Below are 19,148 nucleotides of genomic sequence, written 5' to 3'. Positions count from 1 at the left end.
GGATGAAAATAATTAATTCAAGCTGTGTTTTTCTCAAACCCAATACCTGAAACAGCTTCCCAAAAACTTATCTTATTTTTATCTTCTTACCTTCCAGGTTTCAAACAATTTTTGACTTTGAATTAACCTTTCACTTTCCTGTAAGTTCCAAATGATTTTAATTGAAATTTTGTAAGATTTTGATCAGATAAAATTTTATTTGCACAGAAATGTGAATACTTTGGAATAAATTACATACTGAAGAATGACCTCCAGAAGCTGAACCTTTCAGGTGAGATGATAAAGGACTGAGATACCTGGCACTTGGCCATAATCAAGAAGACCCATACACCGCAGCAAAAGTGTTACAACAGATTCTTCTTATTTCTTTACTGCCCTAAAAGGGGCTAAACACAGAGAGGACAAACAAGGACAGACAAATGGATTAATTCAATTGGGCATGGCTGTGTGGTTAGGGAGCTTGCTTTCTAACTACATGGTTTCAGGTTCAGTCCCACTGCGTGGTACTTTGGGTAGGTGTCTTCCGCTATAGCCCTGAGTCGACCGAAGCTTTGTGATGGAATTCGGTAGGTGGAAGTTACTGCCGTGTGTGTATGTGTGCGTATAGCTGCTCAGTGCCTCTCCGAACGAGAGAGAGAGAGGGATATCTAGCCCAGTGCATAACTGGTACTTATTTAACTGAACCCAAAAGGATGACTTGTTTACTTTTCATAGGCACAGGCATGGCTGTATGGTAAGAAAATTGCTTCCTGTTAACCACATGGTTCTGAGTTCAGTGCCACTGCATGGTACCTTGGGCAAGTGTCTTCTACTATAGCCTCGGGTCGACCAAAACCTTGTGAGTGGATTTGGTAGATGGAAACTGTATGACCTTGGAGCCCTTACCCAGCATACCTAGTCATTTAGATCACCTGTGAACTAAACCCCCATATTTTGTGGGTGGGTGTGTGTGTGTATACTCTTTTACTTGTTTCAGTCATTTGACTGCGGCCATGCTGGAGCACCACCTTTAATCGAGCAACTCGACCCCCGGACTTATTCTTTTGTAAGCCCAGTACTTATTCTATCGGTCTCTTTTGCCGAACCGCTAAGTAACAGGGACGTAAACACACCAGCATCGGTTGTCAAGCAATGCTAGGGGGACAAACACAGACACACAAACGCATACACACATATATATATATATATACGATGGGCTTCTTTCAGTTTCCGTCTACCAAATCCACTCACAAGGCCCTGGTCGGCCCGAGGCTATAGTAGAAGACACTTGCCCAAGGTGCCACGCAGTGGAACTGAACCCGGAACCATGTGGTTGGTAGACAAGCTACTTACCACACAGCCACTCCTGCGCCTATATATATATATATATATATATATATATATATGTGTGTATGTGTGTCTTTGAGGCAGATTTTCTGTGACTTGATGCCTTTCCTGTCATCAACCTTTCCTTCAATAAAAGCAAGGTAACATTTTTCCTCGTCTGAAAATGAGTGACAGTGCTTCTGCGACACTGATGCTTGTTTATCACTTTCCTGTAACATCAAGACAAGGGGACAAAGCACTCATACCAGTGCCCCATAAAAAAAAGCACCTTTGCTGGTGCCATGAAAAAGCCCCCCAGTACACTCTGCAAAGTGGCTGGCATTAGGAAGGGCATCCAGCCGTAGAAACCCTGCCAGAACAGACGACAGGAGCCCTCCAGTTGGTCAACTGCTGTCAAACCATGCAACCCATTTCAGTAGGGAAAATGGATGTTAAAAGATGATGATGATGATGAAATGGGCTTCTCTCAGGTTCTGCAAACCAAATCCACTCACAAGACTTAAGTTGGTTTGGGTCTCTGGAAGGAGATCGTTGCCCAACTATCTAACATATTTCACAATAGTTTTCTTTTCCCTTCTTGATTACAGAATCTTTTGGTTAAAGGAATTCTTTTGCCTTCTCATAACAGACACAATTTTAGAGTACAAAAAATGAATTAAAAAAAGAATTAACTCTGAGACATATTTCTTTATAATCAAAAAATCAAATGGAAATTGTAGTTGTGATACCTGTGCCGGTGGCACGTAAAAAGCACCAACTGATCGTGGCCGTTGCCAGCCTCGCCTGGTACCTGTGCCGGTGGCACGTAAAAAGCACCAACTGATTGTGGCTGTTGCCAGCCTCGTCTGGCACCTGTGCCGGTGGCACGTAAAAAGCACCAACTGATCGTGGCCGTTGCCAGCCTCGCCTGGTACCTGTGCCGGTGGCATGTAAAAGGCACCCACTACACTCTTGGAGTGGTTGGCATTAGGAAGGGCATCCAGCTGTAGAAACACTGCCAGATCAGACTGGAGCCTGGTGCAGCCTCCTGGCTTCCCAGACCCCGGTCAAACTCTCCAACCCATGCTAGCATGGAAAACGGACGTTAAACGATGATGATGATGATGATGAAATCTTCTGTTAAAGTTATATTTCATGGGACTAAAAGTTTAAATTTACAAGGGAAGAATTTCTCATGTTCCATTATTAAAAGGCTTCTCTCCTGTGTGGGTTCGTTTGTGTCTATTCAAGTTGCTTCTACACATAAATGATTTCTCACAGGTGTCACAATGATAAGGTCTTTCTCCGGTGTGACTACGGATATGAACAATAAGATCGGAATTATCGAAGAACGATTTTCCACAGACTTCACAGTGGAAAGTCTTATCTCCCACGTGTCTTCGTATGTGCCTTTTTAAATCACTATTGGTGACATGGGATTTTCCACATATTTCGCAGCGGAAAGTTTTTTTCCCGGAGTGTAACATTTTGTGTCTTTTTAAATTACTGCCGGAGAAAAAAGACTTCCCACATGTGTCGCAGAAGAACGGTTTTTCCCCCGTGTGTACTCTTTTGTGACCGACGAGGTGCGATTTATTAAAATAGGATTTCCCACATACGTCGCAATTATAGGGTCTTTCCCCAGTGTGGGTCCTCTTATGAGCAACCAAATTAAAATGGACAGGAAAAGGTTTCCCACAAATTTCACAACGGAAGGGCTTTTCCCCAGTGTGGACCCTTTTGTGAACCACAAGATGAGAATTCTTAACGAAAGATTTCCCACATGTCTCACAAAGGAAAGGTTTTTCTCCTGTGTGACTTCGTACATGGACAACAAGTTTGGCGTTATTGTCAAAGCACTTCCCACATGTGGCACAGCGGAACAGTTTTTCCCCGGTGTGGAATCTCTTGTGACATGTTAAATAAGTATTATTAATAAAAGATTTGCCACATGTTTCACAGCGATATGGTTTTTCTCCAGTGTGAATACGTATGTGGGAAACGAGTTTGGAATTCTGGTTAAAAGATTTTCCGCAAATTTCACACCGGAATGGTTTTTCTCCAGAATGAATTCGTTCGTGATTTGTCAAGTATCCATTATCAACAAATGTTTTACCACATGTTCCACAGCGGAAAGGTCTTTCTCCGGAGTGACAACGTTTGTGGATGACAAGGCGAGCATTCCGAGTGTACGACTTTCCACATATTTCACAGTCGAAAGATTTTTCCCTGGTGTGAGTTTGTTTGTGAGTTTTTAAAGTACTGTTATCAACGAATCTTTTTCCACATATTTCACAGTGATAGGGCCTTTCTCCCGTGTGGCTACGGACGTGGACAACAAGATGCGACTTCTGATTCAGTGATTTTCCACAAATTTCACATTGGAATTGTTTTTCTCTAGAATGTAATCTTTTGTGTTTTTTTAACTTACTAGAATTCATAAAAGATTTTCCACAAATTTCACAATTAATATCCGTCTTTGATGACTTTTCTTTATGAGATAAAGCTTCCTCAGCACTTGATATCTGTTTAACAGAATTTATATTCTCAGAAACAGTTGTGTTGGAAGTGTCTGAGTGATTACCATCCTCCATATTAACTCTGAAGAAATCTCTCAAAACTGATGTCTGTGGATATAGTCTATAATGGTTCAATTTCCTGTCTTGTGATATCCATCTCATGGGACTCTGTTTATATGTGTAGGAAATATTCAATGCAGATATATTTTCTACACAACACTTGGAATATTTGTTGCTGGTTGAGGCATATCCGAGTGGCACACATATTGTATAAAAAAAAAAAAATTCTGTATTGTGGACAGGGGTGGACTGAGCAGTTGGTCAATTGGGCACTGCCTGAGGGCCCTTAATACTCTCAGACTTCCCCTGATTGTGGGTTTAGTTAATAGATGTTATATAGGCTACAAACATAGAGAGAGCATCCATAATTGACTGGTAGCAAGTGTTCTGGTGGAATTGGTATTTTTGTATGACAAGTTGTAACGGAACATTCAGCACAACTGTAAAGAAAAAAAATATAAAATAGATGAACAGAAGAAATACGTGTGTATGTATCATCATTGTTTAACGTCCGTTCTCCATGCTAGCATGGGTTGGACGGTTCAACTGGGGTCTGGGAAGCCAGAAGGCTGCATCAGGCCCAGTCTTATCTGGCAACGTTTCTACAGCTAGATGCCCTTCCTAACACCAACCACTCCGTGAGTGTAGTGTGTGCTTTTTACGTGCCACCTGCACTGGTGCCAGGCGAGGCTGGCATTGGCCACGGTCGGATTGGTGCATTTTATGGAAGCCAGTCGAGGCGGCACTGGCTTCGGCTACGATTCGGATGGTGCTTTTTATGTGCCACCGACACGGAAGCCAGTCGAGGCGGCGCTGGCATCGTTTATACATAAACATAAGGGGTAACATGGAAGGGTGGCACCTTCGATGGAGGAACACGTCATACTCTTGTGGCTCCAAGTATCTGCATGCATGCAGTGACGACCACAATCCGGTAAACCGCTTCGAGGTGAGAGTAGTCAAACGGTTAAGTGACTCTTGGTGAGTTAGGGTTTTCATGTGAAAAATGGATGCGGCAGATTTTGCCGAAGAAAGCTTCGTGGTTGAACGTAAGAAGAAGGCAGTAGAAGCAACACACTGTTGAGTGCAGAGAGCAAGATATTAGAAAGTAAGACATCTTGGTCATACACTGTAACCGTCGCCATCCCCAGTTGTTTTGGCCTGGTCTTGCTACAGGATCAAACGTGGTTCATGGACGAGAGAATGAGGATCACGGTGTGCAGCCGTTTCGCAATTTAACCCTTTCATTAAATATTCCGGCTCTGGCTCTGAGTACAAATGTCTTGTTTTCATAAGTTTTGAATTAAAATCTTCCACCAAACCTTAGTCACAATTTATGTTCCTAACACTAGCTGAATGATAAAGTTATTTTACTAAATTCTTTGTTATATTTAGAATAAATTGAAAGAAACACAGAGCATCTCAAAATAAATTCAGTAACAAAAGGGTTCAAAACCACCACGCAAGTCATCAGTCCTTTTTCACCTACGATGACTTGATGGTCTTCATCGATCTGAAATAAACTGGACTGCTCTCACAAACGAGAATACTAAAAATGAACCAGGTAATCTTTCGTCTCTAGTAGACCTTTCCGTCGATTTCCGTAAAAAACTTCTTTTTTTTTTTACATATGGGCTTGCGGGAACTTTTGAAGTAATGAGAGCGAAAGAGACTAAGAGAAAGCGATTGTATGACGAGGGAAGTTCTTTTGAAGTTACCGTGCATGGGGAGCATTGATGTACATGTGCGTGTGTGTGTGTTTGATGGGGTGTGGGTAGACAGACAGTATGTTGTGTAAGTGAAGTGCTTCTGTTAGTGTGTGTGAAGAGACAGAGAGAGTAATGTGTGAACGAAAGAGATAACTGAAATTTTTTACTCGGTGTATGTGTATATGTATGTATATTACTTCAAAAGTTCCCGCAAGCCCATATGTAAAAAAAAATATTTTTTTACGGAAATCAACGGAAAGGTCTACTAGAGACGAAAGATCGCCTTCTGAACCAGACCGCTCTCAAAAATTAAGTAAAAAAATAGTCCGGAATCCTTGTCTGGTACCCCGATCAATCCCAGTGGTAGTCATGGAATGCAAAGGTGGGTGTGTGGGCTGTGTTTGTAATGCTCTGTGTGTCGTCTGCAGTGGGAACAGGGACAGTTTTCTCTATGAAGGCCGCGCATCATCAGTCACCTTTCATCTACGATGACTTGATGGTCTTCGCCGATCTGACGGATGATCGTATTCAAACCATACATAAACACACACATATTATTGTTAACCATATATAATAATAATAATTGTGTACAGTGCTCAGGTGCACTACAACTCATCTAAAGTGTATATATAATCAGGTGTAGTTTCGGAAAATTTCGGAAAGCATGAGGGCCTTAAAGGATGCAGTGTCATGGCAGTCAACAACTGACGCAGGCAGTTTATTCCATGCTTCAGCAACTCTTAGCGTGAAAAAATGTTTCCGAAAGTCATGGGAGCTGTGTTGCTTTCTGACTTTGTAGGCATGTCCACGTGTGTTGGACACATGGAGATCAAAAAGGTGTTCAGTGTTGTTGTTGGTGAGGTGGTTGACAACTTTGTGGGTGTTTACCAAGTCCGTCGCCAGACGCCGGAGCTTCAGTGAATCCATGCTCAGGGAAACAAGGCGCTCAGAATATGGTAGGTGTCTGATGGAGGGTATGCGTTTGATTGCATATACAAGCACAAAACTTTACAATGTGTTTCGTGATGGCAACACAAATAACACGTGCTTTAGATATTTAAATATTACTTAAAAAGTTCAAGAAGAATCAAGGAAGCTAATTAATCATTATTTACTCTTTTACTTGTTTCAGTCATTTGACTGCGGCCATGCTGGAGCACCGCCTTTAGTCGAGCAAATCGACCCTGGGACTTATTCTTTGTAAGCCCAGTACTTATTCTATCGGTCCCTTTTGCCGAACCGCTAAGTGACGGCGACGTAAACACACCAGCATCGGTTGTCAAGCAATGCTAGGGGACAAACATACACATATATATATACGACGGGCTTCTTTCAGTTTCCGTCTACCAAATCCACTCACAAGGCAATGGTCGACCCGAGGCTATAGTAGAAGACACTTGCCCGAGGCTATAGTAGAAGACACTTGCCCAAGGTGCCACGCAGTGGGACTGAACCCGGAACCATGTGGGTGGTTAAAACTAATTTAATCTATTCTGTGAAGTTAGGAACAACCAATTAACGATGTAGTTTGTGATGAAAATGAAATATTTAATTATCCAGTGATGGAACACCAATCAAATGACATCAAATCAATCGATTTAAGTTGAATATAAACATTAACGTTCGCGGTACTACTTGAGAACAGCGGTCCCGGTGCGCGCACTCGCGCTAGCTAGTCGTGACTAGTCGATCCTACAACGACTACCTAGCAAAATAATAGACAAAAACACAAAGTAAGGATCGACTAGTAATGACTAGCTAGCGCGAGTGCGCGCACCGGGACCGCTGTTCTCAAGTAGTACCGCCTTATCATGAGTTAATTACAACACTTAATATAATTACCAGAAATACACAAAGGCCAGGTGCTCGATAATCTTTCTTTCACCTCAATTATGGAACCGGTGACATGGGTTGAATGTCCCCAACATGATTTAATATACTTTGAAATGGCTTTCGTTTATATCAGGTTTATTCTGTCGGTTATATTCAGATCAAAATTACTTCACCTAACAAAAATAAACTATTTATTTAAATATCTGCCGGTAAACGTGGGGGGAAAATGTAATTTAAATTCCGGACTAGAACGTAATTGCGAATGCTAAAAGTTAACTTGGCGCTTCTGAAACGAAGAAGTAATTCTTCAAAATACAGGGGTTACTCTTTTATTCTTTTACTTGTTTCAGTCATTTGACTGTGGCCATGCTGGAGCACCGCCTTTAATCGAGCAACTCGACCCCAGGACTTATTCTATCGGTCTCTTTTGCCGAACCGCTAAGTTACAGGGACGTAAACACACCACCATCGGTTGTCAAGCGATGTTGGAGGGACAAACACAGACATACAAACATATACACACACACACATATATATATATATATACATATATACGACGGGCTTCTTTCAGTTTCCGTCTACCAAATCCACTCACAAGGCTTTGGTCGGCCCGAGGCTATAATAGAAGACACTTGCCCAAGGTGCCATGCAGTGGGACTGAACCCGGAACCATGTGGTTGGTTAGCAAGCTACTTACCACAAAGCCACTCCTGTGCTTATAAAATAAGTTGGATAAAATAATGGAAACGCCTAGCATAATAGCATCATAATTTTAAAATATCTATAAAACCGTCAAAAGCTTCTTTATTTTTATGTTTTTTGATTTATTATTAGTGTTGTTTATACGTTTTGCTAAAATTGCTGTTTGTTTTCAGGTATCATCAGCAAAAGGTAATAAAATTCATTAAAACGACAGATCTATAGGACTTCCAAAGAGGTCAAATTGTTGGTGCTCGTATGGCAAGCGCTAGCGAAACGAAAACAGCTGAAATGTTTGGTGTATCATGAAGTACTGTCTCGAAAGTAATAACAACCTTTGAGAAAGAGGGAAAAACCACCTCTTCAAAACAAAATTCTGGAATTTTTCCGGGTTCAGTCCCACTGCGTGGCCTCCTGGCTTCCCAGACCCCAGACGAACCGTCCAACCCATGCCAGCATGGAAAAATGGACGTTAAACGAGGATGATGTACAGTGAGTTTTACAGATAAATGGTTTTTCACATATTTCATAATGGAAAGATTTTTCTCCAGTGTGTGAGTAACTAGATGTGATTTCATACTCTTTTACTTGTTTCAGTCATGCTGGAGCACCGCCTTTAATCGAGCAACTCGACCCCAGGACTTATTCTTTTGTAAGCCCAGTACTTATTCTATCGGTCTCTTTTGCCAAACCGCTAAGTGACAGGGATGTAAACACACCAGCATCGGTTGTCAAGCAATGCTAGGGGGACAAACACAGACACACATACATATATATATATACATACATATATACGACAGGCTTCTTTCAGTTTCCGTCTACCAAATCCACTCACAAGGCTTTGGTCGGCCCGAGGCTATAGTAGAAGACACTTGCCCAAGGTGCCACGCAATGGGACTGAACCCGGAACCATGTGGTTGGTTAGCAAGCTACTTACCACACGGCCACTCCTGCACCTGGCTGAAAGATTTTCTGCATATATTACAATTACAGATGGTCTTTCCAGTTTGTATTCCCATGTGAATTACAAGATGAGTGTTTGTAACAAAGGATTTTCCACAATATTTCGCAATCAAGGTGATACACCAAACATCTTTCTTCTTTTCTCGCTTCACCAAATCCCCTTCATCCGTCCAACCCATGCTAGCATGGAAAACAGACGTTAAACGACGATGATAATGATTATATATATATTATATCAAAACCACTATTATGCAAATCAAACAAAGAAAGACTTAAGCCAATACATAAAATAATTTATATAAATTAAAATTTAACATATTTGATATAATATAATATTTTACTATAAAATTGGATTCAATCTTAAATCTGATTTTTCCTTGTAAATTTGGATTTATTCCCTAATATTTATTATTATATATATATATATATACTAATAAAAAGGGTTCAGCAAAGATTTGCTTCGCCACACACCGAAGTTTAGAAATAGCAGCCAAAAATCTTAGCTATTTCTTCTACTTTAAAACTCATTACAACTCAACAACACACCATCACATCTGCTTTCTCCAAGGAAATTACTTGATTGGAACTCTGCCAGACTTGTGAGGGGGTGCTAAAAAATTCCTTGCTTTTAGGGTATTGCAAAGGGCCTGGTTGGAGGCCTAACCTTCAGTTCTTTAACAGGGCTTAGAAAAATTTAAGGTTTGCTGCAATAAGTGTATGAATCTGAGAGAGAATATGTTGAATAAAATCATAATTAAATGATCCTCCTCTATTTTCTTTTACCCAAATCTAAACACTTTTCAGCACCTCTTTGAGTATGTGTGTGTGTATATATATATATATATATACATATACATACACATATATATACAGGGTGGGTCGGTGTTGAAAATTTCCTGGCTTTAAAAGTCTTGCAAATGGCCTAATTGAAGGCCCAATCTTCCAAGTTCTTTTACAGGGCTTAGAAAAACTGAAGGACTGCTGCAATAAGTGAGTGAATCTGAGAGGGGAATATCTTGAATAAGATCATAATTAACTGATCCTTCTGTATTTTCTTTTGCCCAAACCCTTTTTCAATATGCCCTCAGTATATCACTTACCCCTGACGATACATTTCACTCCTGACCCATCAGAAAAATGTTTAGGCAGGTGAATACAAATATCCTTTTAGTCATGTCATTTCACATCCAGCCCACAACAAAATTTCCATGACCCAAGTTCTCCATGTGGTTCACACATAGCTGTGCTAATAAACTTCACTTGTAGTTACGAAAAAACAAGGATTATGAAGACAGGAGGCTCTCGTTCACTTTCAAAATGTGGGAGACATTTTCTCAGGGGCACACTTCTTGCAAAACCACTATTCAGCGTACAAAGGAAGCTTTTGTGATTCATATGGTTTGCCAGTTTTGGAGGGCTTGAAAAGGTCATCAGCAATGCCTCTTCGTGCAGACAACAAAAAAATAAACAACCAGAAACATACACGTAACAGATCCATATGTCTGTGTTCATATATATGTACCACACAATTTTATTTTGAATTTTCAAAGAATTTTCAGAAATGAAATTTTTATTTGCAAATAAATGGGAATAATTTATCACAAGTTATTTCAAAAGATTTTACATGTTATTTTTCTGTTATTGAGTTCGTTTCACTTCTATTTCTAGGGAAGGTTTTCATCAAATCACCTCAGTATTTTCCTTTTGGACATATCTCTTATTTTAACAAATTTTTTAATAAAAATAATAATGCACAAATTTCAAGCCAAGATTGACGGGGACATAAACACACCAGCATCGGTTGTCAAGTAATGCTAGGGGGACAAACACAGACACACACATATATATATATACATATATATGACAGGCTTCTCTCAGTTTCCGTCTACCAAATCCACTCACAAGGCATTGGTCGGCCCGAGGCCATAGTAGAAGACACTTGCCCAAGGTGCCACGCAGTGGGACTGAACCCGGAACCATGTGGTTGGTAAACACGCTACTTACCACACAGCATATATATATACAATGGGCTTCTTTCAGTTTCCGTCTACCAAATCCACTCACAAGGCATTGGTCGGCCCGAGGCCATAGTAGAAGACACTTGCCCAAGGTGCCACGCAGTGGGACTGAACCCGGAACCATGTAGTTGGTAAACACGCTACTTACCACACAGCCACTCATGCACCTGGCTGACAGATTTTCTGCATATATTACAATTACAATTGTCTGTGTTTGTCCCCCTAGCATTGCTTGACAACCGATGTTGGTGTGTTTATGTCCCCGTCAATCTTGTCCCCGAACAATACTTTCCTTCCATCTCAATTTACCTACAATTTTAGATATTTGCGAAAGGTATTTTTTCTCACGGCAGTGGTAATAAGGGTCATAAAAGCAAAGAGACAGGTTTGGAAAGACTGGAGAAATGGAGGGTGGTGCCACGTTAAAAGCACTGGTTCCATATAAAAAGCACCCAGTACACTGTGGAGGGTTTGGCATTAGGAAGGGCATCCAGCCATAGAAACCATGTCAAAATAGACAGTAGAGCCTGGTGCAGCCCCTGGGTTTGCCAGCTTTGGTCATACTGTCCAACCCATGCCAGCACAGATAATGGACATTAAATACTCTTTTACTGGTTTCAGTCATTTGATTGCGGCCATGCTGGAGCACCGCCTTTAATCGAGCAAATTGACCCCAGGACTTATTCTTTGTAAGCCTAGTACTTATTCTTATCGGTGTATTTTGCCAAACCGCTAAGTGACGGGGACGTAAACACACCTGCATCGGTTGTCAAGTGATGTTGGGGGGACAAACACAGACACACAAACATATACACACACATGCATATATACATATATACGACAGGCTTCTTTCAGTTTCCGTCTACCAAATCCACTCACAAGGCTTTGGTCGACCCATGGCTATAATAGAAAACACTTGCCCAAGGTGCCACGCAGTGGGACTGAACCCGGAACCATTTAGTTGGTAAACAAGCTACTTACCACACAGCATATATATATATATACAATGGGCTTCTTTCAGTTTCCTTCTACGAAATCCACTCACAAGGCTTTGGTCGATTTCAACCCTTTCGTGTTCACATTATTCTGCCAAAACTAATGCCTTTTCATCCACATTGTTTTGAACTAATCATGCATTATCTTGTAGTTATGAGATTTTGATGAAGTAGCTGTTAATTTTTAAGATGATATTGTAGGGTTGGTGTGAGAGATCAGATATGGTCACCATCCAGTGTCAAGTTAATCACAGAACTTGAGGCGATCCAACGAAGCTATACGAAGAAGATAGCCTATGTGCAGCATATAAGCTATTGGGAAAGACTCAAAAGATTGAAACTCTATTCCTTAGAGTGTAGGCGAGAAAGATATGCCATAATATACATCTAGAAGATCCTAGAAGGACTTGTTCCAAACTTTGGCATCGAGAGTTACACAAATGCCAGAACTGGGCGCCACAGCGAGGTGCCAAGGACTCCAAATTTGCCATCAAGATGTAGGACAAGATACTGTGATAGCCTGGGCTTCCGAGGCCCACAGCTCTTCAATATCCTCCCGAAGAACCTAAGAGACCTGCATGGGGTGGATGCAGATGTCTTTAAAATGAAACTGGATCTCTTCTTGTCAGGTGTCCCAGATGAACCAACTTCACGGCAGGAGGTGCAGATGAGGGCAGCTGCTTCGAACTCTCTCATGCACCAGATGGCATTTGCTAAAAAGCATTCGTGAAGTAAAATCATGTAGCAACACCAAATGGCGGTGCCCCAGCATGGCCACAGCTTGTGAGCTGAAACTAAATAAAAAAAAAAATTTAAAAATTGGCGCAGGAGTGGCTGTGTGGTAAGTAGCTTGCTAACCAACCACATGGTTCCGGGTTCAGTCCCACTGCGTGGCATCTTGGGCAAATGTCTTCTGCTATAGCCCCGGGCCGACCAATGCCTTGTGAGTGGATTTGGTAGACGGAAACTGAAAGAAGCCTGTCGTATATATATATATATATATATATGTATGTGTCTGTGTTTGTGTGTCTGTGTTTGTTCCCCTAGCATTGCTTGACAACCGATGCTGGTGTGTTTACGTCCCTGTCACTTAGCATTTCGGCAAAAAAGACCGATAGAATAAGTACTGGGCTTACAAAAAGAATAAGTCCCAGGGTCGAGTTGCTCAATTAAAGGCGGTGCTCCAGCATGGCCGCAGTCAAATGACTGAAACAAGTAAAAGAGTAAAGAGAGAGTATGGCCAGTTTGAACATAAAAAAAAGCAGAATACTTTTGGCCGGATATGGCCGGTTTAAATGCTAAAGGGTTAAGGATTAAATTTATGTGGGAAGGATTTTTCATGTTTCATCATCAAAAGGCTTCTCTCCTGTGTGGGTTTGTTTATGCTTATTCAAATGACTTTTACAAATAAACGATTTCTTACAAATTTCACAATGATAGGGCCTTTCTCCGGTGTGACTACGAGTATGAACTATAACGTTATACGGACTTGAGAAGGATTTTCCACAGATCTCACAATAGAAAGCTTTTACTCCAGAGTGTACCCGTTTGTGAGTAACATAATTTGACTTTTCATTAAACGAATCACCACATTTTTCACAAATAAAAACTTTTTCTCTTGTGTGTATTTTCTTGTGAAGTACAAGGTGGGTATTCGTAGCAAATGATTTTCCGCACACTTCGCAGTGGAACGGTTTTTCCCCAGTGTGGGTTCGTTTGTGGACAACTAGGTGCGTCTTATCGGAGAAAGATTTCGCACATATTTCACAGCGGAAAGGTTTTACGCCGGTGTGACTACCTATATGGGCAGCGTATTTAGAATGGTACACAAAACCTTTCCCACAAATATCACAGCGGAACAGTTTTTCCCCAGTGTGGAATCTCAAGTGGACTTTTAATTTACTATTTGTAATAAAACTTTTCTCGCATATTTCACAGCGGAAAGGCTTTTCCCCAGTGTGAACACGTATGTGAGTTACAAGCTGTGCATTTTGTGGGAAAGATTTTCCGCACACTTCGCAGTGGAAAGGTCTTTCTCCAGTGTGAATTCGTTTATGACGTATTAACGAACTATTCTCAATAAACGACATTCCACAGATTTCACAGTGGAACAGTTTTTCTCCCGTATGAGTACGTCTGTGGATAACAAGCCTGAAATTCCGCGCAAATGATTTTCCACATATTTCACAGTGGAAAGGTTTATCACCAGTGTGTGTCTTTCTATGTTTTGTTAAGGAACTGTTAGTGACAAAGGACCTTCCACATTCCTCACAGTGGAACGGTTTTTCTCCCGTGTGGCTACACTTGTGGACAACAAGGTGAATATTTTTTGAATACGAGTTTCCGCAGATTTCACAATGATAACATTTTTCCGCAGTATGCATTCGTTTGTGCCTCGTTAATGTTCCACTCATTGCAAATGGTTTTCCACAGATTTCACAGTGGAAAGGTTTATCACCAGTGTGGGTCTTTTTATGTTTTGTTAAGGAACTGTTAGTGACAAAGGACCTTTCACATATTTCACACTCAGTCTGTTTCTTCTTAGTGCGTAAACTTTTGTGTTTCTTTAAATCAATGGCATTCACAGAAGTTGTTTTAGAAGTGTTCAAAAGATTAATATCGTCCATATTAACTTGAGGAATTCTTGAAACTGAGAAATGTCTTTGAATTGAATCTCTTATAGTTTATTTTCTTGTCTTATGATAGCCAAATCATAGAACTTTCTTTAAATGTTTGGAAAATATATCAATGTATATATTTTTTCTACATAAAAGGCGGTGAGCTGGCAGAAACGTTAGCACGCCGGGTGAAATGCGTAGCCGTATTTCGTCTGTCGTTACGTTCCGAGTTCGACTTTGCCTTTCATCCTTTTAGTCCCTCTTGGGTTGTAAAGAAATAGGTATTTCGTCTGTTGTTATGTTCCGAGTTCAAATTCCACCGAGGTCGACTTTGCCTTTCATCCTTTCAGGGTTGCTAAATTAAGTACGAGTTACACACTGGGGTTGATATAATCGACTTAATCCCTTTGTCTGCCCCCTCTGTGTTTAGCCCCTTGTGGGTAGTAAAGAAATAGATATTTCGTCTGCCGTTACATTCTGAGTTCAAATTGTCTGTCCTTGTTTGTCCCCTCTGTGTTTAGCCCCTTGTGGGTAGTAAAGAAATATATATATTTTTTCTACATAATACTAGAAGGTTTGTTGCTGGTTGGAACATCACCAAATGGAACACATAGCAGACAAAAAGACTTCTATGCCTACGTTAATAGCTGTGGATATGGTTGATAGAAGCTGCGTAGGCTGAAAACATACATATTACAGGTAGAGGCAGCTTTCATAGACTGGTACAAGATATTCCAGTGGAATCGGTGTTTTTGAACGGCGAGTTGTAACGGAACATTCAGCACAGCTGTAAAGAAAGAAAATATACGACTGTGTAAGATAGATTTTGGAGAATGGAAACACGTGTATAGACATCTCACAAGTAATCAGATACCGTCAGTTTTTTAAGAATTTATTTCTAGAAACTAAATAATGTCATTTGATGCATTTAATCTTGTACTAGCAGTATCATCCGGCGTTGCTCGGGTTTGTTTCGACCCTTTAGAATTGGAATTTTTGAAAAGTAAAAATTTTGTATTATGTAGCTTGTTATTCTCTTTAAGTGAACATTTTTCTGGTTGAAATACACCGAAAAATGGCGACACAGCAGTAAAAAAATAGGGATTTTCATAGAAAAAAGCACCTTTTTGATGTAAATAATTTTTGGTGTTAACATGGTCCGATTTGAATTTTTTCTTCTACGGAACGAAGAGCAAGCCTTCTTCTATCATACTCTCAATTTTGGTCAACTTGCGCCGCAGGGACTCGGAGGAGATGGTGTTAGTTGAAGGCTACCAAACCTGCCCCACACAGACAACTTCAGCTTTATATATAGAGATTTAGTAGATATGCCTTGTACAGTTTTTTTTAAAACTTATTTAGCTCGTTTGGGCATCGTAAAAATGAATAGTCTATGCATATATTTGTATGTGTATATGTGTGAATGAAGTCATATTAAACAAGGCGACGAGCTGGCAGAAACGTTAGCACGCAGGGCGAAATGTGATATTTCGTCTGCCTCTACGTTCTGAGTTCAAATTTCGCCGAGGTCGATTAAATAAGTACCAATTACGCACTGGGGTCGATGTAATCGACTTAATCCGTTTGTCTGGCCTTTTTTGTCCCCTCCGTGTTTAGCTCCTTGTGGGTAGTAAAGAAATAGAAATCATATTAAATCGTGATTATTCACCCACCATACATAGAATATATAAGCTTCTAACGTGTGTTGTGATGGCAATACAAATAATACGTACTTCAGATGCAATCATGGAGAATCAAGAAAGCTAATTACTGATTAGTTGGTGATTAAAACATATCTCCCCTGATCGGTGAAGCGTGAAATAACCAATTATCGATATAATGTAATTTGTTAAAGGAAATAAAATATTTAACCATCCCAGTGATGGAACACCGACCCTGTCATATCATATCAATAGATTTAATTTGAATATAAACATTAACACTCACCTTAACATGAGTTAATTACTACACAGGATATAATTAAATTACGTGAAACACACCAAGGTACCCGGATCGTTGCTAATTGTTCTCTCTTCCGCATCAATGACACAACCGGTGACATGGATTAAGTGTCCCTAATATAATATAATCCACTTAATGCATTTCAATTATACGATGAAGTTACTCTTTCATGTATATGAGACCTATAATGATCGAATCTTCGTCTCGCAGTCAAAGAACTGTTTATTTAAAGGTACTACTTAAGAAGAGTGGTTCCGGTGCGCGCACTCGCGTACTTGCGCATCGGCGCTAGCTAGTCGTGACTAGTCGATCCTTACTTTGTGTTTTTGTTTTACTCTTTTACATGTTTCAGTCATTTGACTGCAGCCATGCTGGAGCACCACCTTTAGTCGAGCAAATCGACCCCGGGACTTATTCTTTGTAAGCCTAGTACTTATTCTATCGGTTCCTTTTGCCGAACCGCTAAGTTACGTGGACGTAAACACACCAGCATCGGTTGTCAGACAATGCTAGGGGGGACAAACACTGACACACAAATACACACACACATACATATATACGACAGGCTTCTTTCAGTGTCCGTCTACCAAATCCACTCACAAGGCTTTGGTCAGCCCGAGGCTATAGCAGAAGACACTTGCCCAAGATACCACGCAGTGGGACTGAACCCGGAACCATGTGGTTGGTTAGCAAGCTACTTACCACACAGCCACTCCTTAAATAAATTATTTACTTTGTTTTATTTTGTTTTTTAAAAATTATTTACTTAGAGTAAAAAAATTTATTTATTTTGTGTTTTATTTACTTTGCTAGGTAGTCGTAGGATCGACTAGTCACGACTAGCTAGCGTGAGTGCGCGCATCGGGACCACTGTTCTCAAGTAGTACCTAATAATCAAAATCTTCGTCTCGCAGTCAAAGAACTATTTATTTAAATAACTGTTGGTAAATGTTTTTGGGGGGAATCAGTGTAAGTCAAGTTGAGAACAGCAAGAATGGAGAATGTTAAAAAGTTTACTTGGTTTTCCTGAAACGAAAAAGTAACATTCGTTTCAGGAAAACCAAGTAAACATATAACGTTCAACTTAAGAACGTTATACATTCACCTCTAACTTAATCTATTTTTAAAAATAAATGTTAAAAATGGATATAGATCTCTGTTTTAAATATTGGACATTTTCATTTCTGTGTGTGTGTGTGTGTGTGCGCGCGAAATTCAAAATAGGTGTACGTATGATGTGGTTAAAAAACAACTTCTTAGATTCAAGTTCAGTCCCACTGTGTGGCACCTTGGGCAAGAGATTTTATTTTTTTACTTTAGCCCCGCACTAGGCCTCGAAACCGGTTTTATGTTATGATCAGTAAAACCGAAACCGATCTGCCAAAACCGATTTTAAGGCTTGCTGTTTCGGATCTTTTCAATAAAAGATGTTTTATGTAACACATTCTACCAGTATACGAAGTTTAAAAGTGTTTAGTTGCAAATAACTATTTTTTAAATGTGCCGGTCAAAGTGAAAAGATCCGCTGTTTCGTTTTTTCTTTTTTTTTTTTCGCAAAACATTTCTCCATTTTTTCTTTTCAAGAAATATCGTTGAAACTGGACTAACTGAACTGTTGTCGGTCGCCTTTAGTTGAGTGCTGTCTGTTTCATTGAAACATATCGCAACATATCCTCACCTTGATCCTTAGATCAGCACCTTGTCATCTCCTTCGCTAACCCCTGGCTGACTCTTTGAATTTGCAGGTAACTGAGTTTATTCATAGCAAGTCAAGGGGATGCTGTTAGTCTTCAGTCGGGTGGTCTTTCCCGTTGAGCATATATAATAACCAGTTCCAGATTCATTTTAAAGAAGTATCACCAAATTTTTTGATAAAAAAGTGAAGAGATTGCTATAACAGACGACAGTGATCGCTATAACTGACGATAACGATCACCATAACAGACGATGGTGATGATGAAGCTGACATAAGCCAACAAGACATACTTTGTCAAACAGATTTGGCTCACGAAAATGCTTGTTTTTCCCCAGCTAAAACCTGAATTTAACAAAGTTTTAAATAAGGTAAGAAAACTTTCAAAACTTTTCCATAAATCTCCTACAAAAAATGAAATTTTGCAAGATTTTGTACGAACGAACTTTGATAACAGAGAATATAAACTTCTACTGGATGTGGAGCTTCATGTTAACATCCGCTGGGCAGCCGATTTCCACATCTGTGCACAGTTTCTTTTCTCTGTCCCTAATCATTATATCAGATATGTTGTGCATACATTTTATTGAGTACTTCACTGGGACATTCCACCAGTACTCTTTTTTGTTATGATGTATACTCATTTACTTGTTTCAGTCATTTGACCGCGGCCATGCTGGAGCACTGCCTTTAATCGAGCAAATCGACCCCGGGACTTATTCTTTTGTAAGCCCAGTACTTATTCTATCGGTGTCTTTTGCCGAACTGCTAAGT

General features: G+C 40.2%; 2 protein-coding genes across 2 annotated transcripts; both read right to left on the bottom strand.

Moving 5' to 3' along the window:
- Positions 1-2,327: 2,327 nt before the first annotated feature.
- Positions 2,328-4,203, bottom strand: LOC115225593 (zinc finger protein OZF-like). The gene has a single exon (XM_029796517.2). The coding sequence runs from the start codon at positions 3,984-3,986 to the stop codon at positions 2,499-2,501; it is 1,488 nt and encodes a 495-aa protein (XP_029652377.2). The 5' UTR covers positions 3,987-4,203; the 3' UTR covers positions 2,328-2,498.
- A 9,084-nt stretch (positions 4,204-13,287) lies between these two features.
- LOC118768325 (zinc finger protein OZF-like) lies at positions 13,288-14,963 on the bottom strand. Its single transcript, XM_036514571.1, has one exon. It carries the CDS (start codon positions 14,726-14,728, stop codon positions 13,439-13,441), a length of 1,290 nt encoding a protein of 429 aa, XP_036370464.1. The 5' UTR covers positions 14,729-14,963; the 3' UTR covers positions 13,288-13,438.
- Between the last annotated feature and the right edge of the window lie 4,185 nt (positions 14,964-19,148).

The sequence above is a fragment of the Octopus sinensis genome, linkage group LG28 (assembly GCF_006345805.1).
Source record: "Octopus sinensis linkage group LG28, ASM634580v1, whole genome shotgun sequence".
Taxonomy (NCBI): domain Eukaryota; kingdom Metazoa; phylum Mollusca; class Cephalopoda; order Octopoda; family Octopodidae; genus Octopus; species Octopus sinensis.
Note: the sequence above shows the minus strand (reverse complement) of the source record. Positions and strands in the feature narration are given on the sequence as shown.